General features: G+C 48.8%; 2 protein-coding genes across 5 annotated transcripts; both read right to left on the reverse strand.

Annotated features, from left to right (window-relative positions):
- Positions 1 to 662: 662 nt before the first annotated feature.
- Positions 663 to 7511, reverse strand: Pram1 (PML-RARA regulated adaptor molecule 1). The gene is made up of 9 exons (XM_045149166.1): positions 7432 to 7511; positions 3844 to 5137; positions 3690 to 3756; positions 3546 to 3619; positions 1452 to 1509; positions 1266 to 1371; positions 981 to 1143; positions 865 to 898; positions 663 to 786 (listed from the first exon to the last, which is right to left on the reverse strand). The coding sequence occupies exons 1-9, from the start codon at positions 7432 to 7434 to the stop codon at positions 663 to 665; spliced, it is 1923 nt and encodes a 640-aa protein (XP_045005101.1). The 5' UTR covers positions 7435 to 7511.
- An 11086-nt stretch (positions 7512 to 18597) lies between these two features.
- Positions 18598 to 21929, reverse strand: Znf414 (zinc finger protein 414). 4 transcript variants are annotated; one of them, XM_045151266.1, is made up of 7 exons: positions 21805 to 21929; positions 20911 to 21211; positions 20536 to 20643; positions 20320 to 20425; positions 19561 to 19877; positions 19430 to 19480; positions 18598 to 19019 (listed from the first exon to the last, which is right to left on the reverse strand). In XM_045151266.1, the coding sequence occupies exons 1-7, from the start codon at positions 21805 to 21807 to the stop codon at positions 18685 to 18687; spliced, it is 1221 nt and encodes a 406-aa protein (XP_045007201.1). In that variant the 5' UTR covers positions 21808 to 21929; the 3' UTR covers positions 18598 to 18684. The 4 variants fall into 4 exon arrangements, with proteins under 4 accessions (XP_045007201.1, XP_045007202.1, XP_045007203.1 ...); XM_045151267.1 differs by having other exon boundaries at positions 21774 to 21911; XM_045151268.1 differs by lacking the exon at positions 20536 to 20643.
- Positions 21930 to 22283: the final 354 nt, after the last annotated feature.

Raw genomic sequence — 22283 nt, forward strand, 5'->3', positions numbered from 1 at the left:
TTCCCCAGAACACAGACTACCAGTCGTCGTTTCACCCCATTGCTACTTATGTTTGGGCACCAAGGGTAAGGGATGAGGAATCTGGCCACACTATGAATACTGTAGTATAGAAACCTTGGTTCTCTAAAGGGTCATTTCAAAGAAGTAAAAGTAGAATATTTTAGAGTCATCTATAAAGCTCTACTCCCTGCCTCTTACAGCTCTTTTATGTGGGGCACACTGTTGGGCTCACTTCAGTTTGGCTTTTCTTTGCTTAAACAGACTGAGTAATATGCCAAAGTTTGAGTTACACTTGATTACTGAGGTCAGGCAGGACCACCCACCAGTGAATGCCATCATAGACTAACGCGGTGAGACTTGTTTGTAGCCCACAGGGAAAAGGCTGAGTGCTGAAGCCTAATGGTCTTCAGGGTGTGTGGGTGCAGAGTGCACTTGGCAGGCAGCTGGTGCTTGGTAGGTACCTCTCCTAACAGTGTATCAAGAGGAAAAGAAGACAAGCAAGGATGTTTTAAAGAGATTTTATGTGGGCTTTTTGCCAAGCTGGGGTCCAGGGTTCCTGGGTTAAAGTGGCTAGGCTAATGTACTGTCCTGGTACCCTTCTCGGCCTTACTGTCCCTGGGGAAATTGTTGTCTATCCAGAGTCTGCAAGGAAGAATGAAATTTCAAATGATCTCATTCCCCAGAGGTATGATAGCAAACAGCCTGTAGGAGTCACTGTGCTCCTTCCCAGCGCACCAGAGGGTATACATACCATAGAAGCCAACGTCGTCGTACACTTCCGTTTCCCTGGCAGAGAGCACTGTCAGCAAGGGGCATCCTTGGGGTCCCTTCCCTCCCACACCATCAGGCAGGACCAACACTCACAGAGGCAGGAGTGCAGTTCTGGGTACATAGCCATCTGCCAAGGGAAAAGTGGGCATAGTGGGTTCTCAGACCCAGCTGTTCTACTCTCCTCCCTTGGATAGGGCCACCTCACTCACACTTGCCCTTGGGGTCCCGGCACAGCATCTCTTCCTTGCTGGTGAACTCGATCACCTCCAAGATCTCACCACGCCTTATCCCCAGGTACTTGCCGCCCCCTCGCCGTGTCTTGGCATTAGGGTCAATCATCATCCTTGTGTGAATCACGATTTCCCCTTCAAACTGGATTATATGATATGAGGGCTGTAACTTTTGCTGTTACCCTACCTACCCTTTTCAGGGTGGGATTCTTTCGTCCATGATCCCAGTCCTTCCAAGACCAATGCATAGCCATATGCCCTCACCTTGAATTTCTTCCGAAACTCTTTCTCGGCCTTTTCTGCTTTCCTGATCTGTTTCAGCAACTTTGGATCCATGGGTGGCAACTGCTGTGGCTGAGTGGCCTTCTTCCTGGTACACCTAGGCATTGGGGTTTACTCAAGTTCCAGAACTCAGCTCTGCCCTAGGCCAACCCCTTTGCCCCACCTTACTTGAGCTCTGGTTCTTGTGGCGGCCTCCTGGTGGCTTGGTAGGTAGAATGTACTTGATCTGCGAGTGTTCAACATTGAATCAGGACAAGGACCATCTCTCTGTACCCTAGTGACTTGATATGGAGTGAGCCTGCTCTGTCTTCTCCAGACCTTCCTGATTCTTGGCCACTTTTCCTTGAGCCTTTGTTTTGGGCTCATAGATTCTATTGGGTTGATCTTGATTTCCTTAACTCCTCCTTGAGGAAAATAAAGGCTGAGGAGTTGGTCAAATTGTCCAGGGTCACCAAGCCAGTAAATGGAAAAGGCAGAATAGATTTGCAAGCAAGTACCTTTAACCACTGGACCATCTCCTCATCCTGGCAGGATGGATTGGTAGGCTGTTAAGTTGGGAGTTATAATGAGTTGTGGATCTAAAGATGAAGCCAAAGGCAAACATTCCCTTTTGAGATACCCGCTGAAGAAAAGTTATCACAATGGGGGGGGGGGGTGGTCCTTAACCAGGACCTTCAGCTGTTGAGACTACTGGACAAGCCAGCTTTCTCAGAGTGAAGGCTGACCTGGGCCAGCCACTCCCTGCTAGTGGGCCAGGCTTCCAGTCTTGCTGTCCAAGTGCTTTTGTGACAGCAAGAGAACTGATAGTCACTTAGGGCATTAATGCACCTTGGGGAGGCTGCCCTTCCAGTAAAGAAACCCACTGAGGATATCAGTATCTGCATCATACCTACCCAGTGCTGAATTTAGCCTCCCTTTCAGATGATGGCTGCCATCAGGGTACCCAAAATAGAGTCCCTCCACTGCAGCTGAGTTATTCTGCAGCTTGGTCTGAGCAGGCCACTCACAGCTTTCCTTTCCCATGGTCCTGCTCATATCATTTCAGCTGGACCCTGCCCCTTGCCCCTCCAGGTGAATCCTTCACTGTCTATACATCTCTGATGGAGCTGCAACTGCTCCAAAGGAGGCCAAGAGTAAGAAGGAACTTAATTCTCAGAGAAGGAAAGTGTAATATTTGATCATATTCTTGAACAGTGTACAAGGACTGGGAAGCACTGTGTGAAGGAAGGGTTTGGGAAGAGGAAGCCTTTCCTAAACTGAAGGAGTTTGGTAGGGCTGCTAGAAACACAGTGGCCAGGAGTCTGGCCAGAACACCTCACCCCACCCCACCCCCGCTTCCTTCTTAAAGCTGGCAGACAGAAGCCACAGAGATGATCAGGAAGTCCTACTAAAGGGAAAGGGATGTTGCTAGCAGGTCCCTAAATCAACTCAGGAGAAGCAAAAGTAGTCCAGGAAGAAAAATCTGACCTCTAGCTGGGAGTGGGAGAGCTGGGGCATCCTGAGGCCTGACTCCCTTCTAGAAGCCTAGATAGAGCAGGGAGCAGGCTGGGGAAAGAGGGTTTGGCTCTGGATTGGCCATGAGTTTGGTCAAGTCTAAGTGACATGAGGATGATACGGCCTTGGTGAGGTCTGGAGGTGGGCTGCAGAGTCAGTAATACTCTTTCATGGAAACCCTCATTGTTGCCATGGAGGTATCAACTGTGGGACGGGCTTGGAGGCCCGAGAGAGAGGGAGAGAGAGAGAGACAGGGAGAGAGAGAGAGGAGATGGGAGGGGGAAAAGGGCTTTTGTGTCCCTCTAGCAAAGTAACATCCCTTCACACCACTGCCTCACCTATTTCCTAATGTATCCCTCCTGTACCTTTCTCTTGATTCCAGGTCTGTCTACTTCTTGCCTGGTTATCCTCTTGATGCCAGAACACACAACTTGAACACAGAATCTTCTCTCTTGTACACACACACACACACACACACACACCAACAAACTGGGAACACACCATACCATTAGTTGTCAAATCCTGTTTGTTGCCTTGTTCTGTGCATTCTTCCATTGCTGTCTGGGCCTCCTGTCACCTCTGGTCTGCATTCCTGCCTATAGTAACCTTTTCACTGGCTAGTGGCCTCTGGGCTTGCCTGTCCTTGTGACTTGGCCTACCAGCAGCTAGTGTGACCCAGATCATTGTATGACCTTAAACCAGGAACATAGGAGAGAATGCCTTTGCAAACTAATGCTTTACAGGTGCCCAGACCAGCCACTAACAAACCTCTGTCCCTGAGGCTGCTGGAGTCTTCTGTGGGCTCCACATCATCATAGAGCTCATACATCTCCTCCAGGTTCCTGCAGGGAAATCTGCAGTGAGGTCCTCCTTCAGGCTCATACCCATACCTGCCTCTTTCCCCACACTCACTGTAGGATGTGTTTAGGCCGGTGTGTTTGGGAGTGGGTCCCAGCAGAAGAGCCAGTTCTCTGTAAAGCTGTTAGGGAGAGAGCACAAGAGGGAAGTGGCCCTTCCCTTCCTCAGCCTGCTCCCCTTTCTGTCCAAGCTGCCCACCCTAACTCACCTGTGGCAGCTGCTGCAGAGGGTCTCTGAAAGTTCTGGATATTGATTGGGCTTGGGGGGCGTGGGGGTTTGGCTGGGGGGGTTCCCAGGCTACTGGAAGAGGGCAAAAGTCTCCGCTGGGGTGGGTGTTGGAGTTGGAAGTCATCTGACCTCCAGCGGGGTGTCCCGGTGACTACAAACCCAGGGCTGAGTGGGAACTTGGGGCTGGAGCCTGCCATAGCAGTGGGCAGACAGCTCTCGGAAACTGTGCTAGGTAGAGATGCCTTTCTAGGGAGAACTCTGAAGCACTCAGGTTGTGGGAGATTCTTGGATTCAGGTTTGGGAAACTTCCTGGAGAGTGAGCCGAACTCAGGCTCAGAGGACGTTCTAGGGAGGCCACCCAGCTTAGGCTGTGGGGCCTTCTTGGAAAATGCCATGAACTTGGGCTGCCCCTTGGGAAACACACTGACTTCAGGCTCTGAGGGTGTCCTAGGAATGTTACTTAACTGGAGCTGGGGGAGCTTCTTGGGAAACTCACTGAAGTTCTGTTGTGGGGAGTGAGGTTGGGGGTCACCCGACTGTAGCTTCCAGGGGGGCATCTGAGGGACCTCACAGAACTTGGGTTGCTCTGGGGTCTTGTTAGGGTGACCACTGTCCTGAAGCTTCCTGAGCTCTGAGTTGAACTCAGGCTGCAGGGAGCCATGGGGGGGCTCACTGGATTCAAGCCTTGACTTTGACAAGGGTGTCAGAGGAACCTTGCTGGACTCATGTTGTGGCAAGGACTTGCTAGTGAGGACACCAGCTTGAGGCTTTGGGGGTTTCTTGGGAAAGCTACTGAGCTCAGACTGGGAGGGCCTCAAAGGGGCTTCACTGGACTCTGGCTTCTGGAACTTCTTGGGGCACATACTAGGTTTCAGTTCTGAGGAAGGCCTGGTAGGGTTGCTGAATTCAGGCTGCAGGGGCTTCTGGACAATTTTAGGCAGCTGATGCAAGGCCTGAGGGACCTCACTGACATCAAGCTGTGGAGACTTCTTGGAAAGCTCACCAAACTTTGGCTGTGGGGGCTTCCTGGTGAGACTAGCAATTTGGGACTGTAAGGGCTTCCTGGGGAGGTCAGTGAACTCAGGCTGTGGGAGTTTCTTGAGATCCATGAACTCGTGCTGTGTGGGCTTACTGGGCTGCTGACTTAACTCGAGCTGTGGAAACTTCTTCAGTTTGTTGAACTCAGGCTTCGGGGGTTTTCTGGGGAGTTCACTGGGCTCTGGCTGAGAGGCCTGGAACTTGGCTTGAAGGATCTTGAAGTCCTGCTGACTCTCCTAGGAGTCACAGATCATTCAGGCAGGGGTTCAAACATAAAAGACAAGCATGGATAGACAGCTGAATCTGGTTCATCACAGGCATATGAACCCATCACCCTCCCCTTTCCTATTCTGTATTACCTCTCTACTTCAGCCAGCTTCTCTCTTTGGCTAAGAACTAGACTTTGTCCCCGGGCTCCTGGAAACCACATCCTCTTGATTTTTACCTATGTCATGTCCAGCCTCATTCCCAGCACAGTGCCTCTCCCCAGCCCATGGTTCCTATGGTTCTCATCCCAGTCAGACCTCCCATTTGGCAATATTTTCCCAGCACCCTCAACCCCTGAATTTTTCACCACTGACCCCACACCCCCTTCTTTACACCCTGGTCCTTTCTGTTCCAGTTTCAAAATACATCCGGAATCTAACCACTTCTCACTGCCTTCACTACCACCACCCCAGTAGGATGAACTCTTTCCCCACTGCCACAGGCCCCTCCGTGGTCTGCTACTCCTAAAAGTCCAGTGATAGCCTCATCTCCCAGCAACCTCTCTTTCCTGTCTGTAGTATATATTTTCTACTTCCCACTCTCCATTTTCCTCTGCCAGGTCTTTGATAATATCTCCATATTAGGGAGGACTTCTGAGACAAGTTTTTTTTTTTTTTTTTTTTTGTTTGTTTTCTGAGGTAGGGTCTTACTCTAGCTCAGGCTGACCTGGAATTCACTATGTAGTCTCAGGGTGGCCTCAAGCTCATGGCAATCCTCCTACCTCTGCCTCCCGAGTGCTAGGATTAAAGCGTGTGCCACCACACACGGGTGAGACAAGCCTTTTAAAAAATATTTTTATTTATTTGAGAGAGAGAGAGAGCGAGAGAAGCAGAGGTGGAAACAGAAAGAATGAGCGCACCAGGGCCTCCAGCTGCTGAAAATGAACTCCAGATGCTTGTGCCACCTTGTGCATCTGTCTTAACAAGGGTCCTGGGGAATCAAACCTAGAACCTTTGGCTTTGCAAGCAAGTGCCTTAAATGCTAAGCCATCTCCCCAGCCCGTTTTTTTTTTTTTTTTTTTTGTTTTTTGTTTTGAGGTAGGGTCTCACTCTAGCCCACTCTGACCTGTAATTCACTATGTAGTCTCAGGGTGGCCTTGAACTCACGGCGATCCTGCCTCTGCCTCTCGAGGTGGGTGCCACCGTGCCCAGCTTGCTTTATTAGAGGGTACCCTATAACCTAGGCTGACCTGAAATTCCCAATCCCCCTGCCTCAATCTCCTGAGTGCCAGGATCACAGGTATATACCTCCATGCCTGGTTTGACTGGGTTGTTAAAAGTTTCATTTTTTTTTCCCCTTTGGTCTCGCCACACCCTTACTTCCCTTTGCTCTTGTGAAGAAGAGACATGGCTTATTTCTGGCTGGCCTCCTTGTGCCTGCCATATAGTAGGTGCTCAGAAAATATTTGCAGAAATAAAACAGTATACTGGGCCACAAAGACAGGCATGTACTCACCTATCAGTGTTTGTGAGATATGAGCATGAGCTCTCATAGTCCCTGACACCTGGGCTGAACTTAGGATGGCTCACAGTCAACAGTCCCCATGCAGACTAGCAGGCAGGCCCCCCACATGGGCACATGCAACATGTATAGTATGCCCAGAATGTCTTGGGTGCCCTCAAAGCTGGTCCTAGATAAAGCTGGTCATAGATAACAGATACAGGCAGGTGCACAAAAGGGCAAGGCTTTCTCTGAGGGGTGTCTGCCTCAAGCTTCCAAGCCTGTCTTCATCTGGAGTAAAGGAGACAGGGAGAGGGGAAAGACAGAACCATGTGGCTCTATAGAGATGCTGGGGATCAGGAACACTTCTGGGGAAGGAGATAATACCTGCCTCTGTTGAAACCCTCTGAGGGAGTTGAGGCAAGAGCTCCTGAGTGACCAAGGGCTAGATAAGGCAGGGTTAACAGGTCATGGCTTGGATGACTGGAAGAAGGGGGCAACAGGTGCATGACTCACTTAATGTCACTCTACAGGAAGCTTCTGCTCTTATCCCTGCTGACCTGGGGTTAGGGGGTTCATCAACATATTTAGGCCCAGCCTGTCCCCCTTAGCAGTTACCAACTCAAACCTGAACCACAAGAGCCCAAGCTATACCTTGGCTATTCTGTACCTTGGAGGCTTTGCTTGGGTAGTTCATTTCCCAGACTGTGTTCCCAGCTCCCTTGGGCCACTCCATGCTTGGGGCATGCTCTCCCCATTCTCCAGTCCCCACCTGTTGTGTCCCTTTCTTCCTGGCCAGTATGGGCTTGGGGTACTCACTCACCATGGCTGCAGGTGGGTGATGGACCACAGGTAAAGGGCTCCGAGGTGAGGCTGCTGCCTTCAGGAAGTAACTGGCTTCTCCAGGGCCCAACACCCAAAGTGGAGGTTGTTTGGGTGGGGAGGGCTTAGGAGGAAGGAAGGGCGGAGATGGCTTGATGTGTCCCCAGATCCTGCCAGGCACTTGTGTCTCTCCTCTCCTTCCCCCACCCCTTGAGTTTCTATCCCGCCTGCCACTGTCTCCCAGCTAAGTACATGGGCATAAGAGCATCTCTAACATAGTTACTAGTTGTCACTAGATTTCTTAAAGCTTTTTATTGACAGTTTCTTACATGTACATAAAGTATGCTGATCATAATCCCTTCTGTTATGTAACCTCTTTTGTTTCCTTCTCTGTCCCCCTTGTAACTGGACTCCTTGCTGTCCTCCTTACTCCTATCATTTTTGTCTTCAGGCAGGCCCTTGTGTCCTATTTCCAAAGAGGCAGGCCAAAGTGAAATTCAGATTGAGCTAGAAAGCCACAGAAAGCAGATATCTCAGTAGGGAGGTTATGGTTGGTCTGGGGAGATGAGGAGACACAGGACGTGGGGATTGGTGTGCTGAGGAGGTCACATTTGCCTGCCTGTGTTGCTTCACCTTCCTTGTTTCAACACTTCTGCTCTGAATAAGACTTCCCTGTTGGGTGACAAATACCCCATTGTCAGCTGGATTAAAATTTCATTCTCAGTAACTCTTCACCTTAATCCATCCATCTCCTAGCAGACTGGGAAGTTCATTTTTAGAGATCTCTACCCAGACAGATTCCTGGGGTTTGTGCTCCACATGCTAAAATGAATTTTAGGCTGAATTGATTGGGTAGAAAGAGGATTAGGGAGATGTCTCTGTGGTTAAGAGTGCTTACTTTGTAATCATGAAGGCCTAATCAAGAGGGCCTAAAACTGTTAAGAGTTTGGACATGGCCATACATGTCCGTAACTCCAGTCCTGTGGGGAGGAGAGACTGGAGAATCACTGGGCCTGAGAAAACAGCAAGCTCTAGGATCTGTGAGGGACTTGTCTCAAGGAAACACTGGTAAGGGGGATATAGAGGAATGGCACTGGCCATTCTTCTCTGGCCCTTGCGCTCACCACCTATACCACACATGGAAAAAATTTTAAAGGTAGAAAAAGCAAGCATGAAAGAGAAAGCACATCTGTAACTTGGTGGTTTCTCTTAAGAAGTCAGTCACCTAGGAAAAGACTGTTTCCTGGAACCAGCACTGTAAGGGAGGATCACAATTAACCTTCTTTGTTTTGGTATTTATAGGGACTTGGTGACTCTCAAGTTATATTCCTGAAGGTTGCTAGAAAACCACTCCTCCCTTTTAACATGGTTTGAAGTTAAAAGTCAAAGGACTTTTGTTTTTTGTAAACAAAGTTTATACAGGGCACTGTTCCAGACTTAGGGCTTAGAGAAGAGTTTTGAAGATTTAGGGTATTATCTCTGTGGGTCTTTTGTACTTCACCAGTAGTGTCTGAAGTCATCTATTTTTCCCTTACCAGTGACATTTGAAGTCAGAAGGTTGCTATCAGTAAAAGTTAACTGGACCTCAGGAACACAGTCCCTCCTCTCTCCTATATCCCTCTTCCCATGTCATTATAATTTTCACTATCTTTCCATCCTGCCTCACCACTAGCCAGGGCTGTTGCTCAGGACAGAGGGCTCAGTGACAATGGTAGTTTTGGGTGTGGATAGCGTCAAAGACCTTGTCCATATGGAAGAAAGTGGTTCTAAGTGCTTGGAAGGTACTCAGGAGAAACCAGACATAATGATAATAATAGAGAATAGGAGCAAGGTAGTTTTGTTTTTTTTTTAATAAGTAGTCAGAAGTTGGGTGTGGTGGCACTTGGGAGGCAGAGGTAGGAGGATCACTATGAGTTCAAGGCCACTGTGAGACTACATAGTGAATTCCAGGTCAGCCTGAGCTAGAGTGAGACCCTACCTTAAGAAAAGAAAAAACAGGTGTGGTGGTACACTCTTTTAATACCAGCACTTGGGAGAAGAAGTAGGAGGAATGCAATGAGATCGAGGCCACCCTGAGACTACACAGTGAGTTCCAGTTCAGACTGAGCTAGAGTAATACCCTGCCTTGGAAAACCAAAAAAAGAAGTCTGGGACAGAGGCCCAAGAACATTCATGCCAACCTATCTCAGCCAGACTAGACAATGGTGCACACCCTTTTTACCAACCAGTCAAGATAACAGCTGTGCACCTTAGGCTAGAGATGGCTCAGTGGTTAAAGCACTTGCTTGTAAAGCCTGATGGCCTGGGTTTGATTCCCCAGATCCCAGGTAAAGCCAAACGTACAAAGTGCTGCATATATGTGGAATTTGTTTGCAGTGGCAAGAAGCCCTGGTGTGCCCATATAATGTTTTTTTTTTGTTTTGGGTTTTTTTTTTTTTTTGGTATTGTCCTTCTTTAGCCCAGGCTGACCTGGAATTCACTATGTAGTCTTAGGGTGGACTTGAACTCATGGCAATCCTCCTACCTCTGCCTCCCAAGTGCTGGGATTAAAGGTGCATGCCACCACACCCGGCTAAAATAATTTTAAAAAGAGAGGGAAAGTGAGCTAAGCACCAGCACTCATCATTCTGTACTACCTAAGTGTGGCTCTTGCCACCATACCTTCCCCCATGATGACCTGTATGCCCTTAAACTGTAGGCTGAGATAAACCCTTTCTCCCTTAAGTTGGCTTCTGATCAGGTATTTTGTCACAGCAACAAAGGAGGTAACTAACAGGCTAGATGACAGGATGATAGGGAAGATGGATACAGATAGTCCTTGAAAGCCCAGAGAAGAAGGATGAAGATAGATAGATAACAGGGCAGAGGATGGACCAGGTAAACCCTGACTACTGGGTTCAGGCCACAGAAAATAGGTGACCTCAGTCACAATTAATGAAGGAATAAAACACTCACTGGGAGAGTATAGAGCCCTCATTTTTTTCACATATTGGTAGAGTGTGACACACTCCTCTAAAAAAATATAATTGTAGCCATCTTTATTGAAAGTGGCTGCAACTGATCACAAGAGATTCAAGAATGGGTTTGTTGATGTTCTCCCATGGAAGGAAGGGAATGGGGAGGGTTGTAGACATTTACCTGAGATTTCAGGTACCTGCTATGGAGAATCATCTATGCTGGGATGAGACCTTACAATGCTATGACTGCTTTGGATTCTGTGCTCCTGTAAGTAGCCCCTCACCGAGGTGAACTCTGGTGGAATCAGCCGTTAGTCTGTTGAGAGTGCCTTGCCTGGGGGAGCAAGTGCTCATCAGTTTCTCTCCAGGAAAGAGTTTGTGCAACAATTGGAATCATCTAAGCAAACTGTTAACAGAATGGCTCTCTGGAGAGTCTAACTTCACTGGCCTGGAATATGGCCTGAGTAGGAGGGTGATTTAGATTCTGGTAAGGTGTTTCCAATGCATGGTTGAGTTGAAATGCATTCGTATCCCTGGAACACACACATTGTATGTTCTAAGCTAGGCATGCCTGGAATCCCGGCACTTGAAGAGAGATAGAAGCAGAAGGACCACCGCAAGTTCAAGTCCAATTTGGGTTACATAGTAAGACCCTGTCTCAAAAAATTAAAATAGGGCTGGGGAGATGGCTAAGTATTTGTAAAACCTGCTGGCTCAGGTTCATTTCCCTAGCACCCTTGTAAAGACAGATGCACAAAGTGGTACATGTGTCTGCAGTTTGTTCACAGTGGCAAAGGGCCTTGACACACCCATATTCTCATTCTCTTTCCTCACAAATAGATAAAAGTATCTTTAAGTTTTTTTGTTTGTTTTTGTTCTTTTTTTGTTTTTCAAGGTAGAGTCTCACTCTGGTCCAGGCTGACCTGGAATGTTAATGTTATGTAGTCTCAGGGTGACCTCGAACTTAGGCAATCCTCCTACCTGTGTCTCCCAAGTGCTGGGATTAAAGGCATGCGCCACCACGGCCAGCTTATCTTTAATTTTTAATTTTTTTAAATTTTTTCAAGTTTTCAAGGTAGTGTCTCACTCTAGTTCAGGCTGACCTGAAATTCAGTATGTAGTCTCAGGGTAGCCTCAAGCTCATGGCAATCCTCTTACCTCTGCCTCCCGAGTGCTAAGATTAAAGGTGTGAGCCACCATGCCTGGCTATTTTTTTTTTTTTTTTTTGAGGTAGTCTTGCTCTAGTCCAGGCTGACCTTGAACTCACAGTGATCCCCCTATCTCTGCCTCCCGATTACTGGAATTAAAGGCATGTGCCACCATGCCTGGCTTTAAATGTTTTTTTAAATAAAATAGGGCTGTGAGGTTGTCTCAGTAGTTAAAGGTGCTTGCTTGCATATGAAGTCATAAAGTTAGGGGCTGGAGAGACTTAGCACTTAAGGCACTTGCCAACAAAGCCAAAGGACCCAGTTTCAACCCTCCAGTACCCACATAAAACCAGATGCATAAGATGGTGAATGTGTCTGAAGTTCATTTTTAGTCTCTGGTGTGCCCATTCTCCTCTATCTCTCTGTCATTCTCTCAAATAAATAAAATATTTTTTAAAAAAGTTGGGCCAGCATGGTGGCACAAGCCTTTAATCCCAGCCCTCAGGACGCAGAGGTAGGAGGATCACCGAGTGTTTGGGGCCACCCTGAGACTATATAGTGAATTCCAGGTCAGCGTGAGCTAGAGTGAGGCCCTACCTCCAAAATCCAAAATAAATAAATAAATAAAATAATAATAACAAAATAAAAAATAAAGTTGGACACAAAGCGGCACATCTGTGATCCCAGCTCTCCTATGACAATGGAGGTGGAGCCATGAGAATCCAAAGTTCACAGGCCAGACTCATTTGCAGCTGCTGTCTCAAAAAAGTGGAGCACAGACACCTCAAGGTGGTCCTCTGCCCTCCACATGTGTGACATGGCATGCATGTGTCCTTGCCCCTCCCCACATACATACACAAATGCAAGTAACATATTGTGAGTTCAAGGCCATCCTGAGACTACATAGTGATTCCAAGTCAGCCTAGGCTAGGGCTAGACCCTACCTCAAGAAACAAAGAAAAAAATGTAAAATAGGGCTGGAGGTGTAGTTCAGTTGGTAGAATGCTTATCTAGCATGCAGAAAGTCCTGGGTTCATCCCTAACACTGTATAATAAACCAGGAATGTTGATGGCTCTCAAAAAAAAAAAAAAATTGGTTCTGGGGAGATGGCTCAGTAGGTAAAGTGTCTGCCATACAAGCATGGTCCCCAGCAAGGGTTGGGAAGATGGCTTAGAGGTTAAAAGTGCTTGCTTGCAAAACATGCAGGTCTGGGTTCAATTTCCAAGTAATACACATAAGCTGGATGCAAAAAGTGGTATTTGTTTGCATCAACAAGAGACCCTGACACACTGGTACACACGTAAATTAACTCCCAGCAATTCTCCTACCTCTGCCTCCCAGATGCTGGGATTAAAGGCATGCATCATCATGCCCAGCTAAAAGAAGATTCCAAGCAACCAGTAAAAGCCAGATATGGTATATATCAGTAATCCCAGCACTAGAAAGGCAAAGACAGGAAGGTCCTTAGGGCTTCCTGGCTAGCCAGTCTAGCTGAATTTGATGAGCTCTAGATTCATTCGGAGTCTCAAAATAATAGGTGGAAAATAATCCTAGAAGATATTTGACATTGACTTCTGGCCTCCACATATACAGGCACACATGTTGCACCCCCTCACACACCACCACAAATGAACATACATACATACATGCAAAAAAAAAAATTAAGAGTGAGCAAATGAATAAAGTGCATGTTCTGACTCAGATAATGGGTTGGCCTCCTGATGGTGTGTGATTGCTGGTCGGTGGATTACACTTGGAGGAGCAACAATGCATATGATTTGTGAAGGAACCAGATGAGCTTTTGTGAGTTTGTTTAAATAGGGAGGGCCAGCTGAGGCTGTAAGACCCCTTTAATTCAGTGCAGTGTCAAGATTCTGACAGCTCTGTGCTGGTGTATCCCTGTCTCAGGTTATAGTTCTTAGAAGAGTATCAGCTAAGCAAGAATGGCTAACTCTTGGGCCTCTTTTCAGACCCACAGTGAGTGTGGCAGGCAAGAGAGGATGGTGATGCAGGCTGTGATCCCAGCTCCTTGGGGGTTGAGGTGAGAAGACCACAAGTGCAAATTGGGCAATTCAGCCAGACTGTCTCACAACAAAAAGTATAAATAAGACTGCAGAGATGGCTCAACAGTTAAGAGCACTTCTGTGCAAGCATGAGAGCTTAAGGGGGTCTGAAAAATCTCTGAAGTTGGACACCCCAGGACACTCATAAACAGGTGGGTGTCACACTCCATCTGTAATTCCCAGTCTTGTGTGGAGCAGAGAACCAAGAAGCACTGTAGCTAGTGAACAAATAGCAAGCTGCAGGATCAGTAAGAGACTCCAGCTCAAGAAAAGGCAGAAAGATGGAGTAGGACACCCAACATTCATGACTATCCTCTGCAGGCGAGTGCTTGGTGTGTTGCATGAGTACATATGCATGCTTATCACTGCCCCCCAACACACATAAACAAGCAAAAAAAAAAAAAAAAAAAAACTGGCTAGGAATGTAGCCCAGTGGTAGAGTGCTTCTTGCCTACCTTAAAAGGTCCTGGATTCAACCGTCAGTATTTCCAAAAGCACAAACTAGGGTTCCCAGAGACATACAGTAAGTGCGCAATCAAGGCAAGCTAAAGGCTTAAGTGACAGCGGGGTCTCCCCAGGTCAACCACTCCTCAAACTGAAAATAGTAGTTTGCAGCTAGCTTCAGAGATCTAGCTCCAGTGGATTGTGTAGGGGCTCATGCAGGTGGACATGTAAACTACATGAATGCCCACCAGAGGCATCCCCTCTCTCTCCTTTGTATATTTGGTGCCTTGGTTGTGACTCCCCACCGGCCATGACCATGATCCAGTGGCTCCAATTTAATTATGGAACCAGAAGCCTGAAATGAGCAGTAGCTGCAATCTGCCCATAGTGGCGAGATCTTTGGAAGAACAACTCTGCAACTCTGCACAGAGGGAGAACACACATGGAGAGGCCAGAATGAGGTTGTGGATAGATGCTTGGGCCAGGATCCTGGAGCAAGGTTCTGATGATGCTGTCCAGACTGTCCAGTACTTGGCTGGTCTCAGAGCAGTTATGCCTCCAGGAGCTGCTCATCCTATTGGTCAATCTCTTGCTGCGCAGGCCCCTGCTGGGTTTACTCATTCACTCACTCCAATGTTACCAGGCACCCTCTGCTGGACAGTTGGTGCATTGAGCATTTGGCCATCTTGGAGTTAGGGGCAGAGAACTGTGGGGTCTAACAACCTAGAAGGACAGGGAAAGCTATAGGAAGCCAGCTAGTGTTGTTTGGTGGGGAATGAGGCTTCACGGGCAGGGGGTGGGGGGTCGCAAACAAAAGGGTGGATGTTTGTGGAGATGGTAAGCTCCTTAGGCCTCAGGGCAATGTTAGCTGCTCCAGAAGGCTAAGCAGGTGGTGTGGGCTGTGGTACTCATGCATGGACTGTTCTGTCTATGTGGCTGATGGGTGGGGAAAGGGTACCTGATCAGGGTGTTTACTGTGCCTCTGCTGCCTGGACTGCAGGTAGGCTGACCAAATGAGGAGCTGATGGAGACTCCACTGGTATCCTTAGGAGCCTAGAGAACAGGGGCCATGACCCTGTCTTTGGAGATGCAGTGTACTGGGACCTTGGGAGTACAGGAGCTGTGGGCCTGCTGTCAAGGTTTTTTCATCCATAGCAACTGTACCTAGCCTCTGGGGCAGGGCAAGAATCAGTGGGTTACCTCATATTTGGAAGTAGTTATGACAGCCTAAGCTTTACCTTTTCCATCTGTACAATGGGTCCCTTGGCCTCCTTTCCAGTTCCTGAGATGGTTCCAGAAATGGGAATCACTGAGCAAGCATTTTCCAAGCCCCTCCTCTGGCCACCTCAGCCCTCTTCCCATTTTCCCCAGGACTCCAAAGTATATTATGACACCCATATTAAGAACAAGAAAAGTAAGGTACAGGGAGGTTGAGGAGACCCCTAAGGTTTCCTCTGGTTGTGGTTCTGAGACTGAATGAGAAGGGAGTTTACCAGGCCTTAAAGGACACAGGGTCCTCAGATAACCTGCTGTAGGAGGAGGACCACCTCAGCAAGAGGCTTGAAGTACTGGTGGACACCCAGGCTGAACTATCTGGGATATAGGCCTGGAACTATCTGATCTGGAGGTGATATGATTGCTTTGCTATTGAAAGCAGATTTTAAAATATACATTTTACTTATTTGAGAGAGAGAGAATGGGCACGTCAGGGCCTCTAGCCACTGCAAATGAACTCCGGATGTATGTGCCACCCTGTGCATCTGGCTTTACATGGATACTGGGGAATTGAACCTAGGTCCTTAGGCTTTGCAGGCAAGTGCCTTAACCACTAAGCCATTTCTCCAGCCTGGAAGCAGATGTTCTGAGTACCTCAATAGCTTGTCCATCTGGATGACTCTGTTTATCTATGTATGTGTGTGTGGTATATATATGTGTATGTGGAGGCCAGAGGCTGATTTTAAGGGTCCTTCTCAGTCACTCCACCTTTTTGTTTTTTGGTCCCATTTTTAAAAATCATGGTATAAGGCTGGAGAGATGGCTTAGCGGTTAAGTGCTTGCCTGTGAAGCCTAAGGACCTTGGTTCGAGGCTTGACTCCCCAGGACCCACGTTAGCCAGATGCACAGGGGCACACATGTCTGGAGTTCATTTGCAGTGGCTGGAGGTCCTGGTGCACCCATTCCCTTTATCTACCTCTTTCTCTGTCTGTTACTCTCAAATAAATAAATAAAAATAAATTTAAAAATCATGGTATAAAAGTTACTGAAATTTGCTTTTCATCTTTAGAAGCCAACTTGAAAATAATAAAATATTATGGTTTTAAAAAAAACTTCTAAATAGGTTACTAATTTATTAGATAATGTTAATACTAAGTTAATCAACCCATGTTAGATAGCCCTGTATTTTTTTCTTTTTAAAATTTTTTATTGTTTCCATGATTATAAAAAAAATTGCCATGGTAATGCCCTCCCACCCCCCACTTTACCCTTTGAAACTCCATTCTCCATCATATCTCCCCCCCCCTCAACTCCAACTTTTTCTGAGACACGATTGCTGAACCTAGAGTTGATTCTGCTAGACTAGCTAGCCAGTGAACTCCAGTGGTTCACTCTCCCTGCCTCCCCACTGCTGGGGTTAAAGATGTACATCAAGGGCTGGAGAGAGGGCTTAGCGTTGAGTGCTTGCTTGCCTGTGAAGCCTAAGGACGGGGGTTGGAGGCTTGATTCCCCAGGACCCATATTAGCCAGATGCACAAGGGGGCGCTCGCATCTAGAGTTTGTTTGCAGTGGCTGGAGGCCCTGGCACGCCCATTCTCTCTTTTTCTATCTGCCTCTTTCTCTCTTTGTCATTCTCAAACAAATAAAAATGAGTATTTTTAAAAATGCACATCAGCATGCCCAACATTTTGTGTGGGTGCTGGAAAATTGAACTAGGGTCCTATGCTGGCAAACCTTTATCCCACTGAAACATCTCCCCATTCCCTGGATAGCTTCAACCCAGGCCCTGCAGTGGATGCCCTGGGGGACAAGGACTCCAAGGATGATAGGTAAGGAGATGAAATGTTTTGAGTGGCCCAGGGTCTAAGAGACGCTGCCCAGAGGGATTGATGTCTTGGCTGCAAATAACAGGACCAAGAGGTAAGAGATGGTAACTCTAATGTGGAGTCGGAAGATAAAGGGAAAGGGAGAAGTGGGACAAGGTAAAGTTGGGACCAAGGAGGCTTCTGAGTTTTTGTTCTCAGGATGTGTGTTCCTCCAGAGGAAAAGGGTGTGAGAAGAGTGTGGCAATGGGAGTATATGGGGGAGATTTAAGATGGATCCATCTGAGCCACCAGGAGACTAGAATCTTTATCAAGAGTTATAGGGAGCCAGTGAAGGGTACTGGGCAAGGAAGGGAAGGCCATTTCCAGAGTTCACACTGGGAGTGAAGGGTAGGAATTGCTGAGGAGTGGGAGAGTAGAGGCTGGGACTACAGTACTGAGGCTGGAGAGAAGGGAAGGAAGACAGCAAAGAGGGTTAAGTCCAGCCTCCAAGCAGTGGCTAGGAACTTGGACTTCTATATCCAAGAGGCTGGGTCAGCCCAGGTCTGAGCTATAGTGTAAACTGTCACACATGTAGATTTTCAATCAAGGACCTCAACCTTCTAACAGTGGGAAGACAGAGATGAGGAAGGGATAAGTGGGAAGTCCAGGCTCCCTGGAGCCGGGGCAAGGGCAGAAGCTAAGAGGATCTGGTACACTGTGAGGAGATGAGACCTGGGCCCCTCCATGTTGCCCTACCCAGCCTCATGCAGCTCAAGTATGGACACCTAAAGTTTTTCTCCTTCCCCTGTGACTCCACTAGCTTCAGAATCAGGGACCTCCAATCCAGCTCAGCCCAGCACTTTCTCAGGTCCATCCTTTTAGCCTGTACTCCTCACTATAAGACTTCAAATTTTTTTTTTTTCTTTCAGACAGGGTACCACAGGGCAGCCTTGAACTTGCAGTTATCTTCCTGACTCTATATCCCAAGTGCTAGGATTAAAAATTTGAACAACTATGCCTGGTTAGGACTTTATTTGCATGTGTATGAGGGCCTCTTTGTGCTGCAAATGAACACCAGATACTTGTACTACTTTTTGAATGTAGTTTATGTGAGTGGCTGGGGAACTGAACCCAGGCCAGCAGGCTTTGCAAGCAAGCACCTTTAACTAATGACCCATCTTCCCAGTGCCTGAAACTTTTCTTTCAAGGTAGGGTCTTACTCTAGCTCAGGCTGACCTGGAATTCACTATTTACTCTCAGGGTGGCCTCAAACTCAAAATAATCCTCCTTCCTCTGCCCCCTGAGGCAGTGTACCACCACACCTGGCAAGACTTTTTAAATAAGCAAAATGTGGAAAATCACATCTGGGTTTGGAAATGGTGGAACAGAACAGTGGGTGGTCTAATCCAGCCACAACTGGCTAGAGTGGCACTGAACTGGAAACTTAGATCCAAGGAAGAAAGAGCATCCTAAGTCCACTAAGCAGGAGACCACTGTGTAACCCCAGGGCAAGGGACCCAGACATAGCACAGGGTGGCTCATCGTGCCTCCTTTATTATACCCCACCCTACCTCAAATTACAAAAATCCCCATGCCCCACCACCAGCCCAATGCAGCAGATTCAAAGGTGTGAGAAAACAGGAAGCTCTCTCTCTCCCTCTGACAGCAGCTTCGAGGACACCTTAGGTATAAGCAGGGTCAGGTCTGGGTGAAGCAGAGGGGACACCATGTCACCTCTCACCTCTGGCTCCCTGCCCCAGCATTCCTCAGCCTTACCCACTCGGATGTTGGAATGTGGGTAAGGCTGCTGGAGAGCCTGGGATGTGGGGGCGCTGGGTCGGTGGTCTTGCAGGTGCAATGTCATGTCCGGCCGTGAGGCAGTGGAGAAGGGGCACTGCATGCACGAGTAGCGGCCGCGCGTGTGCTCCCACACGATGCGGCTCTGGGCTGCATACCCTGCGGGCAGGCAGGCGGGACCCTGTCAGTCCCAGGCCTCACCCCAGGGGACCTACCTGTCCATAAAAGTATGGTGGACTTAGAGGTGACCAAATAAGACCTTTCCCTGCCTCCCCATCAGCTTCCAAGTCCACTTGGGTCTATTTGTTTGTCACTAAAGGCATGCAACTTGGTTGCTCTAAATCCCTGCTTCCATCCCCAAAACACCACAGGAGGAACAGACAGCTCCACGGTGAACAAGTTTTACACAGGAACTCTGACGCAGATGAAGGTATAGGTGCCAGTAATTTAAAAGGCAAAATCGTGTATTTTAAGGGGCAGGCACTACCGTTTTTCATCATTCACAAGGCCCTGTTAGGGCACAGGAAAGACAGCCCCTCCACCCGGCCCTGGTGGTCACCTGCACGCACCTGAGGGCGCATCTGAGCTGCCCTGTGATCTTCGAGGGCTGCCACCAGCACCTGCAGGAAAGAGGCAGGTCAAGTTCAGAGTTTGGGTGATTCCCAACTCACCCTGCAGATGGTCCCGCCTCCATATTTACCTTGGCTTTTTTTCCAGACTGCTGCACTGGAGGAAGAAGGTGGCCCTGGAGTGAGAGCCAGTATAGGGCGTAGGCGTGGGGGGGTTAGGCCAAAGGGTGCAGGGTTTATGAAGGGAAGAAAGGGCCCAGTGGGTGTAGAGGTGAAGGGTTCCAACAGTGGGAAGATGTCGGACTCCGAGGGGCGCTCTGATGCAGGTGGTTCTTTGTCCAGGGCAGAGGGTGGTGGTGGGCCTGGACTCTGAGCATGCTCTGCACAAACGTGCAGATGCTTGAAGAGGGAGCGGTGAGTGCGGAAACGCAGGAGGCAATTCTCACACCTAGGAGTGGGCACAGGGCTTGACTGTCTCCTGGGCTATGATAAAGGGTCCTATTCAGTGCTACTTGGGAACTAGTGCAAGACCTAGAAAGGGAACCTAGGCCAAAATCTACCAGTGGCACCTTGTCTGTAGTAAAGGAGCTGACCTTAAGTCTCTTTTCCTACTTTGAATGGGGGGAAGGAGGCTTCCTTGACCTTTCCAATGAGGAGCCCTGGGAATCCTCAATTTTAACTTGGGTGGACTACTTCCTGTGGGAGAAGTGAACTACACACACCTATACCCTGATCTCCCCCAAGCTCAGCCCTCAGTCCAGGTGACTTGTTCCCAGTATACATTTCTTCCTGGTACTGCAGAGGGTTTTCCAGGCCACACCCACATCCATATCCAACTCCACACATACTAGGGAGGGATAAAGGTCTAGACTCAACAGTTGGGGCCTCACTTGAAGTAGCGGTTGGGCTTGTAATGCAGCTTGCCATGTGCCACCAGCTCCTGCATGCTGGGGAAACTCTCGGTGCAGCTCAGGGCCGAGCAGCGGAAGAGTTTGCCTGGCAGGAATGAAGAAGAGTCGTGTAGTAGGGAAGCCAAGATTAGCTCTGAGGAGGCTCTGCCTGCCTTCAACCCTCACTTGCCTACCTATCACATACCCTGGCCCTACCTTCCAGTGACTGTGTGGGCGGGCAGTGTGTACGAAGATGCTGTGCCAGGTCTCGAATGCTGGGAAAACTGAGACAACAGCCAGGGCTAGAGCAAGGTATTTGCTTCCCTGCAGGACACATAAACAGGTGTCACCAATATCTTCATTATTGAACACTGCACCCCCACCCTATCACAACGCTCTAAATAAGCCACCACCAGACTGAGTAGCCTATAGGGCTGGATTGGCCTAGTTCATCACTGAAGCCTAACACTGGCATACAGTTGGTGCTCAGTAAATGGCCAGGAATCTTTAAATGGACTCCAAGTTTGAAGATGTTCCCCATTGTTATTGTTGTACGACCTTGACTCCCCAGAAGGCCTCAGCACAGATCACCTGGTGGTGGGCGTCGTCTGGGCAACTGCAGGTCTTCACTAGTCCCCAAGACTATATTGGTCGGATCAGGGCTGGGTCTAGGGCCAGGATGGCAGCTGTCTGGGGCTGGGGAGGTGCTCTTCTGGGGATGCTCTCCACGGTCCCACACTAGGGGTGTAGCTGCTTTGTCGGGGCCTGGCTCCTCCTCCATGGAGAAGGTGGCTGTAGCTGCCACATCTAGAGACACCATCTTCTTGTCGGGATCATTGGAACTGGGCTCTGCAGGGACCAGGATGTCTGGGCTGGGCTTAGATGGTTCCTCCTGGTGGAAAAGGTGGAGAGAACCTTCAGAGTTTGCATGGATCGTTCACTTCAAAGGACCACCAGACAACATTCCTGAATCTACCCAACCTCCCGCTTGACATTACCCAGTCATCCCGCACTTCACCAGTAAGACAGGGTAAAGGAAGTAAGGGTAGATCAAGCTCCTAAATTCCCAAATCCGTCATGAATTACGCATAAAGAGCAAGGCTTCATCTTCAACTTGGGCTTGAGGAACGCGCCATACGTGGAGGGGGCGGGGCGGGACTTAAAGGGATTGGGCCTTGGGGGCGAGCTCCAGACAATGCACAGCCTGGAAGATGTTGCTGGGGCCGGAGTGGGTTATGTGATGGATGATAGGCCAGGCTCGAGCTGTGCAGGCGAGCTTGGAAATGCTCAGGCCTGAATGTGTGAGGTACAGGGGCAGCCAAAGACAAGGACGGAAGTAGGGGCAGTACTCGCCCAGTGACAGCCAGCAGCAGGCGGGTACCCGGATGTGGGGGCGGGGCCGGGCGAAGGGCCGCTGTGCGCGCGCGACAGGGCGGTCCCCTGCCAGTCCTTACTGCTCCGCCGCATTCGGGGCGTCACGCTCACCATCTTCCTCTCAGTTCAGCCTCTTTTGCCCAAGACCCGAGTAGCTCCGGCTCAGGTGGCGACTTCCTCGGCGATGCAGAGTCGGGCTTACGTCGGCGCCATTTTTTCCGCTTCCCAGATCTCGCGAGATTGGGGCGGGGCTCTGCTCAGCCGGGCTCTGCTCAGCGGGGCGCTCCTCAAGGGGCGGTAGGTGGTGCTCTGTTCCCCACTCCGCTGCGAACCTTTGGGTGACTTCTAAACGTTTACCAATAGTAGAGCACAAGGTCCGGTTTGAGGAATGTTCCTTAAAATGGACACTTTCCACCCCCTCCCGTCACCAGCCCTTGAAAGGCAAAAACATTTTGTTTTTACATCCCAGGCTGACATGAGCCTCTCTAGTGGGATTACAGTTGGGTGTTACACCCTTGCTGGCTTTTTTTTTTTTTTTTTTTTTTTTTTTTTTTCTTTTTCTGGTTTTTCGAGATAGCCCGTTGACTGAC

The sequence above is a fragment of the Jaculus jaculus genome, chromosome 5 (genome assembly GCF_020740685.1).
Source record: "Jaculus jaculus isolate mJacJac1 chromosome 5, mJacJac1.mat.Y.cur, whole genome shotgun sequence".
NCBI lineage: Eukaryota > Metazoa > Chordata > Mammalia > Rodentia > Dipodidae > Jaculus > Jaculus jaculus.